Source organism: Sus scrofa, chromosome 1 (genome assembly GCF_000003025.6).
Source record: "Sus scrofa isolate TJ Tabasco breed Duroc chromosome 1, Sscrofa11.1, whole genome shotgun sequence".
Taxonomy (NCBI): Eukaryota; Metazoa; Chordata; class Mammalia; order Artiodactyla; family Suidae; genus Sus; species Sus scrofa.
In genome coordinates this window covers 13797619-13823821 of record NC_010443.5, presented here as the reverse complement: position 1 = coordinate 13823821, position 26203 = coordinate 13797619, and the positions used below count along the sequence as shown (strand labels likewise).

The 26203-nt window shown below is 38.8% G+C and overlaps 1 protein-coding gene across 1 annotated transcript in view; it reads right to left on the bottom strand.

Annotated features, from left to right (window-relative positions):
• The window catches only part of SYNE1 (spectrin repeat containing nuclear envelope protein 1), a 486068-nt gene that overhangs the window by 377890 nt on the left and 81975 nt on the right, over positions 1-26203 (bottom strand). Inside the window, 1 exon segment of the mRNA XM_021084410.1 lies at positions 19766-19827. Within this exon segment, the coding sequence (XP_020940069.1) occupies positions 19766-19827 (62 nt within the window).

The following is a 26203-nucleotide window of genomic DNA, read 5'->3' as shown; positions in this document are numbered from 1 at the left end:
TAGAGACATATACACAAATAAGGGCATGATGCAAAAATGTCTCTTTTACAGGAAATATGAGTTGCTTCTGAAAATTTTTTCAGTAATATCTTCCTGCAGAAAGCAGAGACGTAGTGTGATGGCTATTAGCAGACTAGAAATTAGGGGAAAATACTTTTCTTTAAAATAAAAAATGTTTATGTCAGCTTAATTCATAAGAGGCAGCAATTACATTTTCAACACATGAATGATAGAACCTCGCATTACGTAATCAATTCTTTACTTAAGACCTTAAGCCATAAAAGAGGGAGAAAATAATCCTCGGGCCAACTTTACTGCCAAGAGCTAGCAAAAGTGAGTACTAGAGAATGATCTTTATATTTCTACAAGCTCTATCCCAATTGTACACAATGTAAACATGGTGTAAAACCAACAAAACATTTTTATTTATCAAAAATTACTCCAGAATAAAAAAGTTCTAGTAATTACTGCACAAGCATTTCTATCCCATTTTATATAAAGTCCTGTTTACATCTAGCAAGTGGTCGACTAGAAGGGACCTTTACTATTGCAACAGCATCATACCTATTTTTTGAACCAATATTTTTAGAAAACCTTTCAGCTAAATGCTTCTCTGGTCAGATATATAAATACTCAGAGCATCAATCTGATTACTTCAGTAGGATTCAGGTCACGGTGCTGGAGGCGAAAAGGAAGAGTTAGAAATAAGGGTAATTCATTGGAGCCTGACTTCATGGAAAATAAAGATAATGTGGTTTGCTCTGATGGCTTGAAAAATTGTAGTTTCAAGCACTAGACAGAAATCTATCAGGCACTTTTTAAGACCACAGTTAACTATTTTGTATTAAGATAAAATAATGATAAGCCCTTTTTTGTACAGTATTTGGAAAATTTATATTCTTGGCCTTGTCAATCACACTTAAATATTTTATAGATAGTCATGCTGAATCTGGGTGGCTCAAAGAATGAAATGTTCTCCCTGGGAGAGGGAGGAGGGGGAGGGAGAAAACAGAAGAGAAAGAGGTACTTGGCTTCTGCAGCCACTCCCTTCTAGAAGCTCTCTGCAAACGAGGTTTAAGCCCTAATTCTGACTGTCAGAGGACTGCTTGGTATAAAAGTCTTCAGAAAGTCAAGGAAAATGCACACAGCTCTGTGTGTGACTACACCCTTTCATGGTTAGCTCATGAGCGGAAGAGACCTAAGTATTTTCCCTAACTTTTTCTGCCCCATTTATTTTTTCAGCTCCTTGAAGGTCATGTCATGAGATTATTCTCTTTATCTTAGGACTTAAAGGAGATTGAATGTTTCTCCTTGAACTTTATGAAATCTGAGAAAGCACAGATATCTTTGATATAATTTTTACTGACCATTTCCTGTACTTGGGAAAATAATAATCTATGCTGTGACACAGTGCGTGTGTGTGTCTGAATAACTTGTGTCCCTTTACTAGTTTATAAGGACCATACCTCCTCCACCATCTACTTTGGTATTTTAATTCACATAAGGATGACCATGTTTGCTACGCCACATGTTGAGTTTGTGTCCCTATAAACAATTACATCATGCAGCAGAAAAGGATTAAGAGAATAATTTTGATGAAAAATGATATCTGACATAACTATTTGGCATGAAATGAAAATGTAAGCAATTCTTATATTTTAAAACTATATGGAAATGATAATAGCCATTATGACAGGTGTGAGGTGATATCTCATTGTGCTTTTGATTTGCATTTCCCTAATGATTAGCAATACTGAGCATCTCTTCATGGGCCTATCGGTATGTCTCGTTTGGGAAAATGCCTATTCAGATTTTTCAATTAGGCTGTTTTTTTTTTTGATATCGAGTTGGATGAGTTCTTTGTATATTCTGTATATTAACCCCTTATCAGATATGTCATTTCAAATATCTTCTCCCATTTGGTAGGTAGCTTTTTCAGTTTGTTGGTAGCTTCCTTTACTGTTCAAAAGCTTTTTAGTTTGCAGTTCCATTTTTAAAAAATTTTTTTCTCTTGTTTCCCTTGCTTGAGAAGACCTATCCAAAAAAAAAAAAAAAAAAAAACCTAAGACTGATGTCAAAGAGCATACTGTTTGTGTTTTCTTCTAGAAGTTTTATAGTTTGAAGCCTTACATTTAAGTCTTTGATCCATTTTGGATTTATTTTTGTTTATGGTATGAGAAAGTAGTCCAGTTTGACTCTTTTGCATGCAGCTGTCCAGTTTTCCCAGCATCATTTGTTGAAGTGGCTGTCTTTTCCTCATTGTATATCCTGTCTTCCTTTATCATAGGTGAATTATCCATATAAATTTGGGTTCATTTGTGGGCTCTCTATTCTTTTCTTTTAATCTACGTGTCTGTTTTTACACCAATACCATATGGTTTGGGTTTTGTAGTTCTGTCATACAGTTTGAAATAAGGAGTACGATGTCTTCAGCTTTATTCCTCTTCCTTAGGATTATCTGGGCTATGTGGGGTCTTTGGCATTTTCACACAAAATTTAAAACTATTTTTTCTGGAGTTCCCATCATGGCTCAGTGGTTAACAAACCTGACTAGCATCTATGAGGATGAAGGTTCGATCCCCAGTCTAACTCAGTGGTAACCCAGTGGTTACCCAGCTCAGGATCTGGCGTTGCTGTGAGCTGTGGTATAGATTGCAGATGTGGCTCAGATCCCACGTTGCTGTGGCTCTGGCGTAAGCCAGTGGCTATAGTTCCAATTGGACCCCTAGCCTGGGAACCTCCATATGCTGCAAGCATGGCCCCAAAAGACAAAAAGACCAAAAAAAAAAAATTATTTGTTCTAGTTTGTGCCCATCAACAGATGAATGGATAAAGAAAATATTTTATATACATATGTGTATATATAATATTCCATTACATATATATGTATCTATATAACATTCCATTATGTGTGTGTGTGTGTGTGTAATGGAATATTGCTCAGCCATAAAAAAGAATAAAATCTTGCCATTTAAGGCAACATGGATGAACCAATTTTAGGACCTGGAAGACATTATCCTGAATGAAATAAGTCAGAGAGAGAAAGACACTTATGATTTCACCTATGAGCAGAATCTCAAAAACCAAAACAAATAAACAAAATAAAACAGAAATAGACTCACATATACAAAGAACAGATTGGATGTTGCCATAGGTGAGGGGGTTGTTGGGAGGAGAAAAATAGGTGACAGAGATTAAGAGGCACAAACTTCCAGTTTCAAAATAAATGAGTCATGGGTATGACACGTACAATGTGAGGAGCAGAGTCAATAATCATGTGGTACCTTTCTTTATGGTGACAGATCGTAAGTAGGTTTATCATCGTGATAATTTTTGAAATGTATAAAAATTTGGAATCAGTATGTGTGTATCAGAAACTAACAACGCTCTAGGTCATTATACTTCAAAATTAAACAAACAAACTCAGAAAAAGAGGTCAGATTTGTGGTTACCAGAGGTGGGGGTAGAGGGAGGGAGAATTGGATGAAAATGGTCAAAAGGTGCAAACTTGCAGTTAAAAGATAAATAAGTACTAGAAATGTAATATACAAAACAATAAATACAGTTAACACTGCTGTATGTTATTTATGAAAGTGGTTAAGAGAGTAAATCCTAAGAGTTCTCATCACAAGAAAAACATTATTTTTCTATTTCTTGAATTTTGTATCTATAGGAGATGAGAGATGTTCACTAAACTTACTGTGGTAATCATTTCATGATGTGCATAAGTTAAGACATTATGCTTCACACCTCACACTTATACAGTGCTGCATGTCAATTATATCTCAATAAAACTGGAAGAAAATAAATAATAAAGTGAATAAACTATATAGAAATGAAAAATGTTGGGGCATAAAGTAAATATGACAATGCAGTCACTATTACACATGACATGTCTGAATTTCAATAGGTACTAGATGTTTCTGTGGCTTATATATTTATGTATTATGTATAATTTAGTAGGTGTTTTAATAGAAATGAAAGGAAGAAGGAAAGAAGGAGAATAAGAAGGGTAGGAAATAATAAGATATTGTTGAACATCTGAATGTGTTGAGCACTAGGCTCAGGGATTATACCTGTTACCTCACCTAATACACTTAACCACCATATGGGAGTATCATCTCCTCTTGAAAATCAAGGAATCTGTATCTCAGAGAAGTTAAACCCCTGGCTTAGACCACACTCCTACTAAGTGACTAGGTTTGAGCCCAGGTTTATTATACTTTAAGTTACCTTGTTAGGCAGAAAAATTAATATGTTAGCCATAAAAAATAACAAACAAAATAATGCCATTTGCAGTAACATGGCATTCAACTGGCAACTAGAGATTCTCAAACTAAGTGAAATAAGTCAGAAAGAGACAGACAAATACTATAGGATACAATTTATATGTGGAATCTAAAATATGGCACAAATGAACCTATCTACGGAACAGAAACATACTTATAGACATAGAGAACAGACTTTTGGTTGCCAAGAGAGGAGTGACAGGGAGTGGGATGGACTGGGAGTTTGGAGTTAGTAGATGCAAACTATTACATTTAGAATGGATGGCCAGTGAAGTCCTATTGTATAGCATATCCAATCTCTTGTGAACATGATGTAAGATAATATTTATATGTGTATAAATATATGATTGGGTCACTGTGCTGGATAACAGACATCGATACATTATAAATCAACTATACTTTAATAGAAATTTTTTTAAAAAAAGCTTAGTATAAAAATATGGGTGTTGACATTATTTTCTCTGGATACTACACAATCCTATCAATGTGATTTTTCTATAATGTCAATATGGAAATTATTAACTGATCAGCTAAAGCACCAGTCACCCTATTATGGACAAAATACTTATTAATAAAAAGCCACTTTTATATGGATAGATACAACAAAGACTAAAAATAATAGAAAGATATAAGAAAGACTATAAAGTAATAATAGAAGCACCATGTATATAGACATAAATAAGCCCAACTCGCACATGTTCCCCAGTGGCCATGTCTGTGTCACACCATCATTTTTTGTTACCTGAGTGACCTGAGCTGGGCCCATCATATTCTCTGCCTGCATCCAGAAGATGGCTGGAGTCTAGTTGTCACATAGCAATAACCCAAGGACAAGTGACATCAGGTCCTGCTGCTAAGGCTCCAAGAGCCACTCTGCCTTTGTCTCCCTCATGACTGGGTTAGTCTGTACTGGGCATCTCCAAGACATTCCTTAGCTTGAGGACTTACTAGATGGACTCACAGGACTCAGAAGAGTTACTAGACTCATGGTTACAGCTTATTACAACAAAAGGACATGGATTCAAATGAGCAAAGGGAAAAAGCACAGTGATTTAAGTCCAGGAGGAACCGTGTGTGACCTTCCAGAGCTGAGCAACTTGTTCCCCTCCAGTGGAAGGGTGTGGGGGGACATGCTTAAGTGTACCAGCAATGCTGTTTGATGATGCATGCAAAGTGTGGCCAACCTGTGGAGCATACCTGAGCGTTGGTGCCAGGACTGTATTTGGAACCTGACATGTAAGTACGTGGTGCTTGTAGAAATGACCTCAGCTACTCAGTCTCCAGTCTTCCCTGTCCCTACTCCCAGCAAAAACAGGTGTTCACCACAACTCACTAAGAGAAATAGATTTTATCAAGTAGTACATCATGGTCTCAAGCCTCAGGCATACAAAACACTCTTATCAGGCAGAACATTCCAAGTGCCCAGTTCCAGGAGCCAGTCAAGGACCATTTTTAAAGGCAGGTTTTATTTGGAATGTGCAGGCACCTTGTATTTTTCAAGATCTCTCACTTCTTAGTTAAATCATTTACCATCAACTTCATTCACTTGCAACAAAATAAAGCACAATTGACATGTGTGCCTGTTTTGTTAGTGCTTTGTAAACACTCTCCTGGGTGTAACAATTTACACTTCAGTGCCTTCCCACTCCATGATAGTCACAGAAGTGACCAGAAATAAATTTGTTCTTTGAAATACCATATGATATCACTTATAACTGGAATCTAATATCCAGCACAAATGAACATCTCCTCAGAAAAGAAAATCATGAACTTGGAGAAGAGACTTGTGGTTGCCTGATGGGAGGGGGAGGGAGTGGGAGGGATCGGGAGCTTGGGCTTATCAGACACAACCTAGAATAGATTTATAAGGAGATCCTGCTGAATAGCATTGAGAACTATGTCTAGATACTCATGTCGCAACAGAAGAAAGGATGGGGGAAAAAAACTGTAACTTCAATGTATACATCTAAGGATGACCTGACCCCCTTGCTGTACAGTGGGAAAATAATAATAAAAAAAAAAATTTGTTCTTTGTTGATGAGAGTGTGCACTTTCAGGGGATCTGACTATAATTGATATGAGAAGATGTTTTATAACCTTTTGATCAATTGATAGCTGTAAATGAGGAAGGTATAAACAGTTGAGTATTTTTTTTTTTTTTTTGTCTTTTTGCTACTTCTTTGGGCCGCTCCCGCGGCATATGGAGGTTCCCAGGCTAGGGGTCCAATCGGAGCTGTAGCCGCTGGCCTACGCCAGAGCCACAGCAACTCGGGATCCGAGCCGCGTCTGCAACCTACACCACAGCTCACGGCAACGCCGGATCGTTAACCCACTGAGCAAGGGCAGGGACCGAACCCGCAACCTCATGGTTCCTAGTCGGATTCGTTAACCACTGCGCCACGACGGGAACTCCAGTTGAGTATTATTGATAAACAATTAAACACATGGAAGGAAGGAAAGGGGAAAAGAAGAAGGGAGGAAGGAAAGAAGGGAGGAAAGGAGGAAAGGAAAAATAATAAAGAGAAGGAAAGAAAGAAAAAGAAAGAAAGAGAAAGAAAAGAAAGAAAGAGAGAGAGAGAAAGAGAGAGAAAGAAAAAGAGAAAGTCATTTTGCATGGACAAATGTATGCCTATATATCCAAAATTATAAAATGTTAATGAACTAAAATTATTTTTAGCATTTTAAACTTTGCATTAATTGGGCAATCACATGCACATAAATTAAGGAAAAATAAGCTCGGAGTGCTTGATTAAAATCAGTGATGTGGAAGATTACAAACCTACCTTGAAACATTACGAGCACATCATGGCTTTATCAGCAGATATCTACAGATCTGCAAGAATCTTAGAATCCCTTACTGACAAGTATCACACAACAAATCAAAGAGATTTGCAGCATGAAGGGTTTAGTCTTCTAGGGCTAAACAACCCCTCTCATGCCAGGACCAACCCAGGTCCTCATTTACCATTATTACTTTTAGTCTCAGAATATTTGGGCAGTTTTTTTTTTTTTTTTTTTTTTTTTTTTTTTTTTTTTTTTTTTTTTACTAAGTGCTTTTTCCTCTTGGGGAAAGAGCTCTTAAAACATTTTATAATACAAAAATTATAGCAGTTTACTTTATTTTTTATTATGTCTTTTCTTCGCTCTTCTTTTCTCTTTTCTTTAAGGCTGCACCTGCAGCATATGGAAATTCCCAGGCTAGGGGTTGAATAGGAGCTGCAGCATCCAGTCTACATGACAGCCACAGCCACGCCAGATCTGAGCTGCATCTGTGACCTATGCCATAGCTTGCAGCAATGCCGGATCCTTAACACACTGAGTGAGGCCAGGGATTGAACCTGCCTCAACATAGACACTATGTCATGTTCTTATCCAGCTGAGCCACTTCATATTTTATTTTAAATTATTAAATACATATCCTACAGTTTAAAATTTGTGATTTCTGGATACCCAGAGATACCAGTAAAACTAAACTGAAAAAGGCCTGAGGGAGGAGCCCATGGCACAGAGATTGCTTTATTTCAGTTGAGACACACACACTGTCAAGGAGAGTTAGACTGAAAAGGAGCTAATAATGGCCCAAGATATTTCCTCAGATGGCCTTCTGTATAGTATATAAACAGGTCCCAAGACAAAGGCTGGATGTCAAGGTGTATTGTGTGTACCCTGAAACATCTGTATAGACAATGGCCCCTCACTTCTAGAACCAGCCTCATCACTCCCTCCTGGGCTTTATATGAGTTTCAAGTAGGAGATAGTTCATAAGCTAAGAGACAGGGGATGGGAAAAAGCCCATCCTAGAACCACTATAGAGTGTTCTCATGCTTTGATGGTTATTTGATGGGCAGGAACAGCAGGCCTAATAACAGGAACCAAGAGGAGAGTGGAGGGGAAGCAAGGTTGACCAGCAGCTGTGGAGCAAGTTATTCCAATATTTGGCAAGCAGCCCATTGTACTAAACAGTCTAAAAATGCCAAGGTTGCTAAACTAGATCAATAAAATCATGATCATAGCCACTGACAGGTGCCAGATAAAATTAACTCAATGTCTAAAAGGTTCTATCATCTTATTCAGAAAACCTACTGAGACATTACCATCTCCAGAGACAAAGCAAAGTAATTTTTTAAATGTTATGTATAATCTGTTTCTCCTTCACTCCCTTTATGAAAGCACTATTGTGATGATTTTCCACCTCTGCTTGGCAAAAGTGAGAAGATAGTTTCCATTCTTTTCTGTTTCCTATGACAGAGAGCATAACCATTTCCATTTCCTTAATTATTTAATTCGATTCAGAATAAATATACCAAAGGCAATAATTGCCCTCCAGCCCAGCTTTAAATCTACTTGAAAAATCTGTTCTCACGTAATAATTTTTCTCCACTATATAATTTAGAAGAAGCACACTCCTCCAGTTACATGTTTTATTCAGTACAAAGCTGGAGCTATCTCCCCCCCTCCTTTTTTTTTATTAAAGTATAGTTGACTTACAATGTTTCTTCAATTTCTATTGTACAGCAAAGTGACCCAATCACATACAGTTCCCTGTGCTATAAAGTAGGAGTGCATTGCCCATCCACTCCAAATGTTACAGTTTGCATCCACTAACCCACTTCTTCCCCCCTCCCCCGACCCCAGCAACCACAAGTCTGCTCTTCATGTCTGTAATCTAGTTCTATTTTGTGGATAGGATCATCTGTGCCATATTTTAGATCTGCAGACAATATCACAAAGCTAAAGTTATCAAAACAATATAGTACTGGCACAAAAACAGAAATACAGCTCAATGGAACACTAACACCATACACCAAAATAAACTCAAAATGGATTAAAGACCTAACTATAAGGCCAGATATTATAAAATCCCTAGAAGCAAACAGGCAGAACACACAAATCTAGCCATTTCTCACCACCTCCACTGCTACAAACTTGATCTTGATCCAAGCCACGCATCTCTTGCCTGGATGACTCAATAATCTCCTACTTTATCTCCCTCCTTTGGCCCATGTCCCTTTTCAGTCTGTTTTCAACAGAACAGCTGATTTTCATCCTCTTCTGTCCATTTCCCCCACTGGGATATAAGCACCATAATGCAGGGCTTGCTTTTTCTATTTCAGTCCATACTATACTCTCAATATCTAACATCTTGTCAAGAATACAAAAAACACTCTAAAATATTTATTGAATGAACATATGACTAAACCAAATATATTTCTAAAAGAGGGAACTCTGACAAATATTATCAAAATGTTCAGTAATCTGCATAAACTTTGCTATACCTGCATCTGTTATTGATGCATGAATACATCCTATTAATACATTAATAAATGCTATCCACTTTGAAATGATGATTTTCCTTATAATATTTGAGTTGCATATTTGGGAATAACTAGTTTATCAGTATGCTTAGGATTGTTGAACTGGTTTTAGAAAATCAACTAAAGAATGGTTTCTGGGTGTATTATTACATTTACTTTTTCCTCTTCATCTCCTCATCTTAGTTCATTAAAAGTCCCACCAAAGTGTGTATAAGGAAACAGATGGAATGAAATTTCAATTCTGAAAGTGTTTTCCTGTTATCTTTTTGCACCATTGATGGAACGACAACTCAAGAAGAAAGAACAAAAGCAGCCACCAAAGTGATATTTTATGACTGAGAAGATGTCAATCAAGTCATTATTAGTGTGGATTATTTAAAAAAAACATGGAAAATCAAAAGTGTTCCTTTTAAAGGAGTATATGAATCTGACTTGGCTTTAAAACAAAATGTGCTTTTAATAGGGCCTATTGTGGGCTGAATTATATGCTCCCCTCAAGTCACTTGGAAGTTTTAATCTCTAATACCTCAAGATGTGCTCTTATTTGGAAATATAATCTTTAGAGAAGCAATCAAGTTAAAATAAGGTCAAGGGGTGAGTCCTAATCCAATATGACCAGGGTCCTTATATAAAGAGGAAATTCGGACACAGTCTCAGATAAGCACAGAGGTAGGGATTGGACCAGTGCAGCTGCAAACCAAGGAACCTGATGTACTCCAGGGTAGCACAGAGGCTGGAAAGAGACCAAAAGGATTCTGCCCAGAGTCTCAGAGGAAGGTCTGGCTGCCTAGCCTTGAGGTCTCTGAGAGGACAAATTTCTCACCCTAACCCACCTGATCTTAGGGTGTACTTTGTTATGGCAGCCCCAGCAAACTAGTACTGAACGTAAATAACGTTTAATAGTGTTTTTTCTCAGCTCATCTAAAAAGTGAGGAGATGCTCATATTACACCCAGGGTCATCCCAAAGTCAGTATTTAAAATGTCAGAGTCTATCCTACTAAGCTCATTAGATCTAAAGCTGGCAGATGGAGAGAAGCTATTTATTGCATATTGAAAGAGAAGCTCCAAAGGACTTAGCACCAAGCCATATATTTATTTCAAAGCTAAATACCATGAAGACTGAATCAAAGGTATTTAACTACAAATACAACATTCTATGCCATTTGACGGATTTAGAGAAAATATGAAAGTACAATATTTGATAACAGAGTATAATCAATTTTATTTTAAAATAAATACATTTTAAACTGGGAAAGGATGTACATATTATTCATTGCCAATTTAAAAAAAATAAATTTATCCTAACACGACTTTTTTTTTGCTCAGAAATGCAGGCTATTCTGATAGACCTAAAGAACATTCTGCCATCAGGTGGGAATCCCCTCAAATTCACGTCCACCCTCTCCGTCTTCCTCTCTCCCCATCCCAAGCTTAGGCACATCTACACCCATCCCTCCCTCCTCCTCTGGCCTCGGAGATGCAGAGCTGTCTCTCTTCTGGTACAGACCTCCACCTCCTCCTGTGCTCTTACTTTTTTCTCCCCACCCTACCTCCTCAGGAATCTTGTGTCTATTTTTAAGATGTCTTTCCCTTCTTTTTCAGCTTATCCTTGTCTACTAGTTCTTGAAAATTCCCTTCAACAGACATACACTTAAGAACCTCCTGTACTAAAACAGCTCTTACCAGATCCTATACTCTATTTCCTGAACATGAAATATATACTTAGGACCTAACATCCTCACCTCTCATTTATTCATCAGTTTGGTGGAGTTGGGTTTCTGCAAAGACTTGGCCACTCCCAGGGATGGCTAATGATCTCCTAATGGCCAAATCTAATGGGTTCATCTCTACCAAGTAATTTCTCTGTCTGTAACCAAGCTTATTAGCTTTTCCCCAAAGCCTCTTGAATTCTTTGTCTTCATAAATGATCCTAATCATTGGCTCAAGGCAAAAATCTAGAAGTGATTTGCGACCCCTCTCCCAAGATTCCAATTACTTAATCAGTTCTATCAAGTCTACCCCTACCCATTTTTCAATCTATATACTTTTCTCCATCCCCCAACCATTAATTTAGTCCAAATGATCCTCACCTCTCAACTGACTTATTGCAAGTTCACTCCACCTCCGATTTTCCTTGTTCCTGCTCTAATTTATGTGAGAGGGGTTTGGGGGGAAAGAGAGGGGAAGGGAGAGAGAGAGAAAGAGAGGGAGGGGGAGAGAGAGAGAGAGAGCGAGAGAGAAAGAAGGAAGGAAGGAAGGAGAAAGAAAGAAAGAAAGAAAGAAAGAAAGAAAGAAAGAAAAAGAAGGAAGGAAGGAAGGAAGGAAGGAAGGAAGGAAGGAAGGAAGGGAAGGAAGGAGAAAGAAAGAAAGAAAAGAAAGAAAGAAAGAAAGAAAGAGAGAGAGAACGAAAGAAAGAAAGAAAAAGAAAGAAAGAAAGAAAGAAAAAGAAAGAGAAAGAAAGAGAGAGAGAGAGAGAGAAAGAAAGAGAGAGAGAGAAAGAAAGAAAGAAAAAGAAAGAAAGAAAGAAAGAAAGAAAGAAAGAAAGAAAGAAAGAAAGAAAGAAAGAAAGAAAGAAAATGTTTAGCCCAGAGTGATCATTTCACTTTCCTAAGATTCTTTCATGTCTCCCAGTGCCCATAACACAGCGTCCTAACCCTTCTAATGGCTGACCTTTGACCAATTCTCTGTTTTCTCTGTTGCCAACCTACTCCTGGGACCCACATTTTCCAGTAAGCTCCGAGCTTCCACCACTTCCTGTACCATACCCCGCTCTTTCTTGCTATCAACTCTTGAAAACATTAGTTCCTTCACCTATGCAACCCCAAGGCACTTTTCAGGCTCCAGCTCCAACGTTTCTTCCTCTAAAAGTCTATTCTGACGCCCCCCTTCAGGTTACTTGTGTGGTTGGCTGCATGTGTCCCGTGTTCCCTGACACCTGTATTTCCTGCTCACGGAATTTACCACACACGTCTCTGGGGCTGCTGTCTCTCCTGCTAGACGATCAGCTCCAGGATGGCATGGGATATATGTGTTTTCATTCCCTACTGCGTCCACAACCCCTATAGCACATCACTGGTGTTGGAAAGTATTTGCTACATGAATAGCTGAATACACAAATGAAACATGGGTGTACAAGGCAACGGTGAGTGCCAACTCAGGAGTCCTGGGATTTAAATCTGTTTTTTCCAACCACCCGTTAAGTAACTTTGAGCTTATTAATTAACCAGGCTCATCATCTCCATGCTTATATTTGATCATTGCTGTGAGGATTAAATAAAATAAAAGATAAAGTTGCCAAGGCACTGTAATCGGCACAGGATAAGAGTTCAAAAATCAGCAGCTTTGCAATTTAGATACTTTTTTTTTTTTTTTTTTTTTTTTTGTCTTTTTGCTATTTCTTTGGGCCACTCCCGCGGCATATGGAGGTTCCCAGGCTAGGTGTCGAATCGGAGCTGTAGCCACTGGCCTACGCCAGAGCCACAGCAACACGGGATCTGAGCCGCGTCTGCAACCTACACCACAGCTCACAGCAACGCCGGATCGTTAACCCACTGAGCAAGGCCAGGGACCGAACCCGCAACCTCATGGTTCCTAGTCGGATACGTCAACCACTGCGCCATGACGGGAACTCCTAGATACATATTTAGCAATGAGTGATGACAGAACTGAATGAAGAGCTAACTCTGAAAAATTATTACTCAGAATCAATATTGGGCTAATGAGAAAACATACACTCCACCTTCTTCCATTGATAGAGCAAATAAAATAGAAAGAGGCAGTTTTCTTCCTAAAAAGGAAGAAAATTATAGGATCCACGTTTCAGTATGAAACCCCCTTCCTGAAAGGAATTATCAGATACATGAAATAAACGAAGCCCACTAATTTTTGTTACTTGTATTACATTATATTGACAATTTATGATTTGCAATGTTTGGCATAACTGCAGACACATGAAGAATTCCACTTGAAAATAAAGAAAATATTTTTAAAAACTGAAAATTATATACACAAGTTTGGATAATCTAAGAAAATTCTCATTTTTTTTCCCTACTTTTAATAACATTTTTGTTTTAAGAAAAGCATATTTTTTAAACCAGATCATTTTCTTATTTGTAACTCATCTCTTCACACTGCTGTCAAAATATTTATAGAGAACAGTTACAAAAGAATGAAATGTCATCAGTAAGAGTTTGTTGTTTTGTTTAATTAGTAGTCGATAGTTTGCTTATTTGCAACTATTGAGCAAAGCAGACTAGAACAAATTAAAAATTTCCCATTAAAAAACCTTCCCCAAATTAATTTCCCTGAAGCCTTTTTTGAACATCTCCCAATGTACCCAAAATTGAATGACCTTAGGATAGAAGGATCAATTGTTTTCTTGCTTCTCAATTCAATATCCCAGCTCTTCAACCTGACACAACCTATTATTAAACCTATTATACTTTGGAAATGGTTAATTTCCAAAGAAAATTTTGAGATACAATTTTTCTTCCAGTTTTACTGAGCTATAATTGACAAAATTTTCTTTCTAAATAAAGTCTTTTAAATGATCCTTTAAAATAAAAGTTTTATTTATTTAGTTTAGTTTACTTAAAATCTTTAAAGAAGGCATTGCAGTAGCAAGATATTATCACAGAATTTAGGATAAGATGGTTCATCATTTTAGTTTAAATCCATAAAATTTCACATGACTGGTGCAAAAGCTCTCAGACAATATAGATCCTGCAAAATATTTATAACTTGCATTCTAGAAAAAATTTGAAAAAAATTGTTTTCCCTTCCAAGTTAGCACTTTTCTCCTTTCTTGTTCTTAGTGATAAAATACCTTGGCATGCTATGCAGTATAAGTAATAGGCGAATTAAAACAAATATCTGATCACAAGCATAAAAATATTTTTGACCTGGGTCACTTCCTTACCCCTCTTGGTAGATGTCAACAGCAAGCTTTAGGAGGAACACACACACCCACACACAACACCGAGGAATAAAATCCATTTTAATTCCTTTAAAGGGTTTTGTTATTAGATTATCTGAAGCAATTCCAAAGCACCGAACTATGTACAACAGAACTGCCACACAAATAAACACTTGCTCTCAAAGAGGAGACAAGATCATCACCGACATCATGCCAGGACTGAGGTTTGGAAGAAATGCTCATGCACTTCAAAGCCAGACCTCAGGATAGACTTGGGGCCTAGCATGTACTGAAAACTTGTGTGCCCCCATAAGTCCATACACCGATGCTTTCACCCCCCATGTGACGGTATTTGGCTGTGGGACCTTTGAGAGATAACTAAGCTGAACGAGGTTGTAAAGTAAATGCCCTCATGATGGGATTTAAGGTTTAACTCTTCCTCACAAGAAGAGTGGAAGAAACCAGAGTTCCTTCTCTGCAGTGGGAGGACAGAGCCAGGCAGAGGACCTTTCCCAGGAACTGACTCAGTCAATGCCTTGATTTTGGTCTTCCAGCTTCCAGAACTTCAGAGATAAATGTTCCTTGTTTAAGCCACAGAGTCCATGGCATTTTGTGATAGCAGCCCAAGCTGACTAACACTAGCTCTAAGCTGGCTGGGTATTTACAGGACAAAGTAAACAAACACCAACACAAACAATATATATATATATATTAAAAAAAAAGACTCAATTTGATCCCACAAATTACAGAACCCTAAGTCCTTCCAAAGTTGACAGCAAGTATGGTTCTATCCCTTGGGGCAGACTGTTAATTATAGGACAAACTACTGGCCTTGGTAATTTAATAAAGAAGAAGGAAGAGGAAAAGTTAGCTCAGGAATCTCTGGAAGATAAGGAAAGACCTTGAAACAGGTCAAGTTGCTTTTCTGTGGATTACTTTTTTTTTTTTTTTAGGGAGGAACATTTTATTCTGGCTTTGGGCCTGCTGCACGACTGAAAAACAGTGGTTAGGGGAATTATCTGTGTGTTGCTAAAAAGCAAGCAGGAGCTGAAGACCAAAAATCTAAGAAGCCATTTTCATGAGACTTAGTGAAATTCTGAGCATAGCACATGCTTCTGTGAAGCCCAGGCGACTAAGGGGTGTGTGTGTGTGTGTGTGTGTGTGTGTGTGTGTGTGTGTGTGTGTGTGTGCGCGCGCGCATGCGCGTGTGCCCAGGTGCTTCTAGTTCATGCCCAGGGTGCTCAAATGATGGGCAGAATGTCTTTGGGAGCAAGTCTTCTCACAGGGGCAGCAGGAAACGTGACACAATGTCTTTGTCCACAGGCCAGATCAAAGATATGCAAATGACCTTGCTTCTGTTGCAGGTAACACATTATTATTCTCAGAAGTAAGCAAGTGAGCACCTTGCAAAGAGGAGGGAAGTGTGTGCTCCCATTTAATTGTGGATGCATATGTAAACGTGACCTCAATGAGACTGGGGAGCCAGGGATGTAGAGGTCGCCTGTGTTCTTATAGAGAAAAGGTGCACATAGAGATAGAGGTGGAAATGGGGGTGAGGATAGGGCAGGGGATTGAGATAGAGATGAAAAGGGGGCCGGGTGGAGGTGAGATGGGGGAGATGGATGGGAGAGATTGATGTGGTACAGGAATGGGAGAGGATGGGAGGGAGAATGAGAATGAGAATGAAATTGGACCAGAATAGGGAACTTGAATGGGGATAAAGGTGGGCCAAGAATGGGGACAGGAGAGGGGGACAAAGAGGGAATCCTGTGATGGGCTGCTGAGACGGACGCAGACATAAACATCAACTCCATAGCTATCCTAAACTCTCGACTGTCAAAGCAGGGTAATGGGGTCAGATTTGATTTTAAAAATGTTTTCCAAATACCAATCAGTCAGAAAAGGAAGATGTTCTCCCATGAAGCGGTGGGTCTGGGCTATGTTTGGCAAGACAGCATGAGGTCAGTATAAATAAGTTCTGGATAACAAGTGTAGGTATCACTGTTTGAGTTTTCAAGACCCAGGAAAGAAAAAAACAATAGCAAGGACATAGGAGAAAACAAAAGAACAAGAACAACAACAAAAAAATCTCTATCACAGTAAAGTTATAAGGGAGCAGCTATGGAGGTAACAATTTTCTGGGTCTTTAGAAATGATACCATCAATGCAAAAATGTGTACAGTAGGGAACACAAGTGGACTTTAGATTCATGTCTGCATTAAAATCTCAGCAATGCCAATTACCATATATGAAGACATGCGCTAAAAAATGGCCTGTGTTAAGCACTTAGCAAAGGGCCAGAAATTAATCACTATTTTTCTCCATGTAATTTATGTCTATGCTAGTCTAACAAAATAAGAAACGATAAAGACTCTTTGCCATTGCTGTTTTATTCATTAAGCACCTCTGCATGGTACTCAGTGCTCTGCTTAGAGCTATTAGGGTGCACAAAGAAACTTCAGGAATTAGCACGTGCCTTGAAGACGTTACAATACTTTGAGGAAGGGGAGATAGGCAACAGTCCAAAATGATTTAAGACACACTGAACTTCCTCTATGCTGCAGGTTCTAAAGAGGTGCTGAGATTTTTTTCAGATTCTACCAAACCGGAGACAGCAACAGTAGAGAAGGGGGGTGTGGCACTGGAGAAGGGGTGCAGGGGGAAACTGCTAACATCCTGGACCATTTGAGAGGACAGGTTCACTGTTTCACATGGGGTCAGAAATGACTTCATGAATGGGAGAGGTTTAGTGCTACGCATTAAAGGTAGGACTTAGATATTCAGACAGGAAATAGCAGGAGTGAGGTCGCAAAGCAGGACTGAAAAAAGAGAACAGAAAAGGATGCACATGGAGAGAGCCTATTCCGAGAGCCAGTTACCACATCAATATGTAAAGGATAAAGTGGTGATAAAAACAGATTAGAAAATAAGCTCTTGGCACCTAATCCCTCCACAAAGGCCCTTTGTATATTGTGTGCTGAGGCACACATTCTGATTTTAGCTGCTTTTTAAAAAATTCACTGTATAGATAAGTATATTTCAAGAATATGGCTTTCAGATTTTCTACAAAGATACTTAACCCCACCACAGAAATAAATATGAAAGTAATTATAAACTATTTTCACCAGTGAGATTGGAAAACACTACTAACTTTTAAAAGTATTAACAGTGTAAGGAAATGGACATTCGCATAAGATCTTGGTATATATTAAAATTATAAACTTGTATATTTCTGGACTAGCCACCCACTTCTAGAAATTTATCCTAAGAAGGAAACTGCAAGGGTACAGGTATATATGCCCAAGGACTTTCACTGTGGCATTTTACATAACATTAACCAACTGGAAACCAACTAAATGATCATTGATAGGCAACTAGCTACTTTATTATTTGTAATATATAAATAATTTTATTACATTTATAATAATAAACTATTATACAGGCATCGGAATGACTGTGTGACTCTATCTAGTCACGTGGGAGGATGTGTTGAGTGAAACAGAGGCATAAAGAATAATATCCTCCTCCATGGAAGTTCCTGTCACGGCTGATCAGTAATGAGGCTGACTGGCATCCCTGAGGTTGCGGGTTCAATCCCTGGCCTCACTCAGTGGGTTAAGGATCCAGTGTTGCCATGAGCTGTGGTGTAGGTCGCAGATGAGGCTTGGCCCTCACGTTGCTGTGGCTCTGGCGTAGGCTGGCAGCTGCAGCTCCAATTCGACCCTTTGCCTGGGAACTCCCATATGCTACAGGTGTGGCCCTAAAAAGCAAAAAAGAAAGAAAAAAGAATAGTATCCTTCACCACAACTGTTTACCTGAAACTGTGTGTCCATGTGTGGTGATCAACGTGTTGGCTATGGTTGTATCACGATTGTGGGATTTACAAGGATATTTACTCTCATTACACTTTCTAAGAGGTTTAATATGGAAACTATTTACAACTAGCATGTAGCTTTTTAATAATATTAAAAAAAAAAACAACTCTATTTTCATTTGGGACGGCGGGGGGAGATGACAATTGTGTCGTGTCAGTAGGGGCCGGGCCAGTTGGCACTAGTCACAGCCTGGGAAAATGAGCCCCAAAGACATTCAGTGCCTTTCACAGGGCAGATTCTGGGTGCAGCCACTGGGCCAGAGAGTGTCCATCTTACCAAGTGGCTTTTGGAGAGAGAGTATAGGAGAGATAATTCCCCTTTATCCCGTATCTAGACACATTATTCTAGGCTTCTGCCTTTGCTGGACTGTGAGCTTCCCAAGGCCTGGGGAAGGATTTTACTAGCTTGTTTCCTGTCTTCAAAGCCTCATATAGACATACAGTCCGCAGTCAATTTGTATCATGGGGCTGAAAGAAGGTGCCAAGCTTTGTCTGTGTCTGAACTATAAAAAAGGCTTTGGATAAAGCTCTGAAACTAAAAGAAAAAAAAATTAAATTAAAAAAATAAAATTTTAAAAATAAATAAAAGGGCTATGGGGGGGGTACCTGATCAGAAACTGCTCCTAGGATTAAGCCCTGCACATATGCCCTGCACACTTTGGGCGCTGCCCTTGGCAAAGATGCTCTACTTGAATGCAGACAATTGTCCTATGATCTTCCTTTATTTTTACAGATGCAAAGTATTTTTTTTTTTTTGGTTCACATACTTTTTTGTCAGCATTGTAAGCGACTAATCTTATCGTAATGTAGCTACACGGGAATTAATAATATGTCAGTGTGTGTGTTCCACGTCATTACAAGGTCTGGATACACGGTCACCTGATACACCTGAATGTCAGTATGGATGATCCCAGAATCATCAGTCTTTACGGTGTCCTGCCATCTGGGTGATTTTCCTATAAAAGCACTTGAGAGGGGAGCCCAGACACTGTTACAATGTCCTCAGATAGAATTCTTGGTTCATGGCCGGCCACTCATTGCTCCTTTCTGTTCCGAGGAGAAACAAACAACAACAGGAGTCCCAGCCCACACCCGCCGTTTGGTATATGACACGTTAGCCCAGAGGAAAAACTGGATGGGATCTTTCAAGACTCAGGGAATGGACAGGACGTAACTGCTCTTGACTCTGGGTATCTGTTGATTTCTTCCCAGAAGCAACACTAGCAAATGCCACACTGAGGCGACAATAAACTGACAGGGCTCCAAGTGTCACTGACTAGTCATAGTGACAGGAGCCACAGCAGCATTCCTTTATATTGTGCATTTGATGATTTATTGGCTCAAACCAAATAATGGGAGAGTTTCCTTTACCTTGGCCAGATGAGAGTTGATCCATTTGGTAAAAGTACGTTTTTGTACGATCTCCTGTTCATCTAGAAGAAAAAAAATTATCAGGTGAGGTACCATGTCAGGAAGCTGTATCGTGAAAAAATTCATAGTTACACAACTCTAGAAATAATGATTATATTGTTTTATGTTAAAATTCATTTTATCAATTCTTATCTTGAAGGAAGAGTCAGTAAAACTCCAAATACATTAAGCATTTCAAGAGTTTCTTTAAAATTTTCAGTAGATGCTTTAAAATTTGCAGTAGGTTAGCTCTATAGTTATCTTCCTTCACTCACTAAAAGTTCTCTCAATAATTAAACCCCAATAAAGCTGTTTTTTTAAAAAGCCGACTGAGGCGTTCTCCAGCAGCTCAGTGAGCTAAGGATCCAGGGTTGTCATTGCCATGGTGCGGGTTCAGTTCCTGGCCAGGGCACTTCCACGTGCTGACAGTATGGCCAAAAAAATAAATAAATAAAAGTTCAGTGGGACCTAAGTTTTATGCTTGGCACAAAGGGAATGCAGAGAGATGAACAGGACACTGCCTACCAGGATAGGTCTAAAGGTAGGTATCTAGGAGACAACATAAACAGTACAGTCTTTGACAATGACTTTAGTAATATTTTTATGAGCATCCTCAAGCAAGGGAAACAAAGCAAAAATAAGCAAATGGGACTACGTCAAACTAAAAAGCCTTTGCACCGTGAAAGAAACTGTCAACAAATGAAAAGGTCACCTACTGAATGAGAGAAGGTATTTACAAAGATGTCTTTGATAAGAGATTAATATCCAAAATGTACAAAAAAAAACTCATATAAATCAGCTTTAAAAAAAAAACAACCTGATTGAAAAATGGATAGAGGATCTGAACAGACATTTTTCCAAAGAAGACATACAGATGGCCAATATTTATGTGAAAAGATGCTCAACATCACTAATCATCAGGAAAATGTAAATCAAACCCACAGTGAGATATCATCTCATACCTATTGGAATGGCAATTATCAAAAAGACAACAAATAGGAGTTCCCGCTGTGGCACAGTGGGTTAAGAATCTGACTGTATCAGCTCAGGTCTCTGCCAAGGTGCAGGTTCTATCCCTGGCCTCGTACAGTAGGTTAAAGAATCTGGTAGTTCCCATTGTGGTGCAGCAGAAACGAATACGACTTGTATCCATAAGGATGCAGGTTCGATCCCTGGCCTCACTCCATGGATCAGGGATCTGGCATTGCTGTGGTGTGGGTTGCAGATGCGGCTTGGATGCTGTGTTGCTGTGGCTGTGGCGGCTGGCATCTGCAGCTCTGATTTGGCCCCTAGCCTGGGAACTTCCATATGCCATGAGTATGGCCCTAAAAAAAAGCAAAAAAAAAAAAAAAAAAAGAATCTGGCATTGCCTTAGCTGTGGCTCAGATTCAATACCTGGCCCAGTAACTTCCATATGCTGCGGGTGCAGCCATTAAAAAAAGAAAGAAAAAACAGCAACAGAGAATAAGTACTGGAGAAAATAACAAGGATGTGAAGAAAAGGAAAACCTCACGCGCTGTTGGCAGGAATGTAAATTGGTGCAGCTCCTATGAAAAACAATACGGATATTCCTTAAAAAATTAAAAAAATAAACTACCGTATGATCCAGCAATTTCACTTCTGGGTATTTAGGGAAAAAAAAAACTAATTAGAAAAGATATATGCAGCCCAAAGTTTACTGCAGCATTATTTACAATAGCCAAGATATGCAACCTAAGTGCTTATTAATAGATGAATGGATAAAGAAGATTTTATATATATATATATATACACTCACATAACATATATATATATACACATAACATATATATATATGGAATATTACTCAGCCGTAAAAAAGAAAGAAATCTTGCCATTTGCAACAGCACTGATGGACCTAAAGTGTATTACCCCAAGTGAAACAAGTCAGAGAGAGAAAGACAAATATTGTATGATTTCGCTTATATGTAATAGAAACAGTCATAGATACAGAGAACAAACAGGCAGTTGCTGGGAGGGGTTGAGGGGAAGAAATAAGTGAGGGAGATTAAGAGGTACAAACTTCCAGTTGCAAAATAAATGAGTCACAGGTATGAAATGCACAGGACGGGGAATGCGGTCAATAATTTTATAGTATCTTTTTTATGGAGACAGACGGTAACTAGACTTATCATGGTGATCTCTTTGAAATGTAAGTCAAATCATCACATACACTGTAAACTTATACACTGAAGTATGTCAGTTGTATCTCAATAAAACTGGAAGAAAAAAGTGGCAAAGTAAAAAGAGAGCTAAAAAAATTGTAAAGGTAAACATTTAGAAGTAGAAACAGACAAGAAAGGGCACATGTGCAGTGGAGGGTTATACGGCAATGCCACAAGATAGAGGCATCACAGGGACTTGACCTGGATGCGGAGTATTGTGAACATACTACAGGGCAACCTCCAAAAAGTCCCATCTCCTGGAGTCCACATCTTTGTGTGGGCAACTGCAGCCAGAACCTGCGAATTGCTTCTGATGAATAGAATACAACAAAGGTGATGGAATGCCACACCCACGAACATATTACTTTATGTCAGATTCCGTCTTAGCTGAGCCAAGTGAGAGATGCTCCTGTTGGCTTAAAGAAGCAAAGAGCCGAGTTCTGAACTGTCCATGGAGAGGGCTCTGTGGCAGAGAACCGTGGGCTGCCCGGCAGCCAAGATTCATACATACACAAGCTCCATTCATACACAAGGAAATGAAATCTGCTAACAACCTGAATGAGTTCAAAAGTGGATTCTTCCCTCACTTAACCTCCGGATGAGAATGCAGCCCAGCTGACACCTTGACGATAGATTTGTGTGACCCTAAGCAGAGGACACAGCTAGTTGGGCACCGAATCCTGACTCATAAAAATTTGGGGATAATAAATGAACATTGCTTTAAACTGCTGTTTAAAAATGCATTATGCAACAAGAGAAAACTAATATAGGAAGGAAAAGAGGGAGGGAACAAGAAGGCTTTAAGTAACGATATGAAGAGATGAAGGCCAGAGATGGCCAGTGTAACACCTTTCAATGAAAGGGTGGATTCTGTTTGTTCTGCCAACATCTAATGCGTGTCAACTGTTTGTTGTACACTAGGTGTGGTGAGGAGCACAGATGAACAAGATACCTTTTCAATTCCTCACCCTTTGAAAGGTGATGCTTAAACAAACATAATTTCAGCTTTCTAAAAAAAAAAAATAGACCTTTTGGCTAAAGTCTAAATAAAAACTCTAAAGAGGTAGATTTCCTCTCTGGAAGGACCCTTCCTGGGCTTCAGCTCAGAATTCTAGACCACCTGCTCAATATAAACCCCACGAGGACAGTAAATGTGTTTCCAATGTCTACAGATGTGACCAAGAAATACTAGTGAATGAATAAACGAAGAAAGTAGGTAACAAAGCTTTTTCATTTGGAGAACATTTTGATAGAGCCATAAATTTAAAGAATGCCATTATTTCCGTCTTCGCGTTTTTATTATAGTTGATTTACAATGTTTCTTCAATTTCTGTTGTATATGAGTTCCTGTTGTGGCTCAGTGGTTGATGAACCCAACTAGTATCCACGAAGACGTGGGTTCAATCCCTGGCCTCGTACAGTGGGTTAAGGATCTGGCGTTGCTGTGAGCTGTAGTGTAGGTCGAAGATGCGGCTCAGATCCTGAGGTGCTGTGGCTGTGGCGTAGGCCGGCGGCTACCGCTCCAGTTTGATCCCTAGCCTGAGAACTTCCATATGCTGAGGGTGCAGCCCTAAAATAGCAAAAAAAAAAAATCAGAGTTCCCATCGTGGCACAGCAGAAATGAGTCCAACTGGGGACCATGAGGTTTTGGGTTCAATCCCTGGCCTTCCTCAGTGAGTTGAGGATCCGGCATTGCTGAGAGCTGTGGTGTAGGTCACAGAAGCGGCTTGGATCCCACGTTGCTGTGGCTGTGGAGTAGGCCTGCGGCTACAGCTCCCACTCGACCCCTAGCCTGGGAACCTCCATATGTCATGGGTGCGGCCCTAAAAAGACAAAAATGACAAAAAAAAAAATTTCTGTTGTACAACAAAGCGACCCAATCACACATAGTTCCCTGTGCTGTACAGCAGGGCCCCATTGCCCATCCATTCCAAATATAACAGTTTGCATCCTCAAACCCTGGACTGCTCTCCATCCCACTCCTTCCCCCTTAACCCCTGGGAACCACAAGTCTGCTCTCCCCGGTCATGATCTGTTTCTGTTCTGTAGATAGGTTCATCTGTGCCACATTTTGGATTCCACAAATAAATGATACCATAGGGTATCTGTCTTTTTCTTTCTGGCTCACTTCATTTAGTATGAGAATCTCTAGTTCCATCCATGTTGCTGCAAATGGCATCTTTTTTATGGCTGAGTAATATTCCATTGTGTATATGTACCGCCTCTTCTGAATCCATTCCATTCATCTGTCGAGGGACACTTAGGTTGTTTCCATGTCTTGGACATTGTTAACAGCACTGTGATGAACACAGGGGTGCATGTATCTTTTTCAATGAAAGTTTTGTCTGGATATGTGCCTGTGAAACATGCACTTTTTTTTTTTTTTTTTTTGCTTTTTAGGACTGTACCTGTGGCATATGGAAATTCCCAGACTAGGGGTTGAATCAGAGCTGCAGCTGCTGGCCTACACCACAGCCATAGAAAGGACAGATCCAAGCCATGTCTACGATCACTACACCTGCTCACAGCAGTAGCACCACTACTGTGCCTGCACCACTGCTCACAGCAACACCAGATCCTTGACCCACTGAGCAAAGTCAGGGATCGAACCAGAGTCCTCATGGATCCTAGTCAGGATTGTTAACCACTGAGCCATGAAGGGAACTTCTGAAACATGCACTTTTAACTTTCAAGTACATACCAGAAACAAACCTGTATGATAATGGGCAATACTTCCTATGAACTGGGCCCTGATCTAGCTCCATCTCTCTGGTTAGAGATCACATTATATTTTAATTAATTAATTATTATTGATTTAATTATTTATTCAATTATTATTTATCATGTAATAAATATTAAGTCATTTAATTCTTATAACACATCCATAGGTAGGAATTATTATAATATCCATTTTACAAATAAGAAAATTAAGGCTCAGAGACGTTAAGTGTTTTTAGAAAGGTCACCCAGTGGCAGTGCCACGTCTTGGACTCCAAGTTTTAGTTTCTGATTCCTATACCACTGTGCTGCTGCCCTAGGATGGCAGAGAAATTACTGTATTAGTCACAGCATATATTTATCATATTCAAACAATAAGTTCATAGCTGAATCAATTTGACTTTGACCTTAAAATCTTTAGGTTCTATAACTAAAGTCATGTAGCAGCAGAATGACCCTAACAATTCAAGCTAGAGTTGATGGAATTCAGAACCTTATTATAATACAGAAAATCCAATTTGAAGTCTAAAATAGACTCTATACAATAGCGTTTAGAATGGATAAGCAATGAGGTCTTGCTGTATAGCACAGGGAACTATATCCAATACTTGGGGTAGAACATGATGGAAGATAATATGAGAAAAAGAATGTATATGTATGTATGACTGGGCCACTTTGCTGTACAGCAGAAATTGACAGAATATTATAAACAGACTATAATAAAAAACCTAAAATAAAATAAAATCAATTCTAGATAGAGCTAGAATTTACGTAAAATTTTAAAATCAATTTGTGATACAAACTATTTTATAAATATCATAAGATGTCACTGTTCTAAAATATTGGGAGTTTGCTGAGTCATACGGTAGTTCTATATTTAGTTTTCTGAGGTACCTCCGCACTGTCCTCAAAATGGCTTAAAGACGTAAACCTAAGACAAGACACTATCAAACTCCTAGAAGAGAACATAGGTAAACATTCTCTGATATCAACCCTACAAATGTTTTCTCAGGTCAGTCTCCCAAAGCACCAGAAATAAAAGCAAAAATAAACCAATGGGACCTAATCAAACTGACAAGCTTTTGCAGAGCAAAGAAGACCATAAAAAAAAAAAAAAAAAAAAACCAAAAAGACAACTTACAGAATAGGAGAAAATAGTTTCAAATGATGCAACTGGAAAGGGCTTAATCTCTAAAGTATGCAAACAACTTATACAAGTCAACAGCAAAAAAGCCAATGACCCAATTGAAAAATGGGCAAAAGACCTGAACAGACATTTCTCCAAAGAAGATATACAGATGGCCAACAGGCATATAAAAAAATGCTTAACATCGCTGATTATTAGAGAAACACAAATCAAAACTACTCTGAGGTACCACCTCATACCAGTGAGACTAGCAATCATTAATAAGTCCACAAATAACAAATACTGGAGAGGGTGTGGAGAAAAGGGAACCCTCTTGCACTGTTGGTGGGAATGTAAATTGGTACAACCACC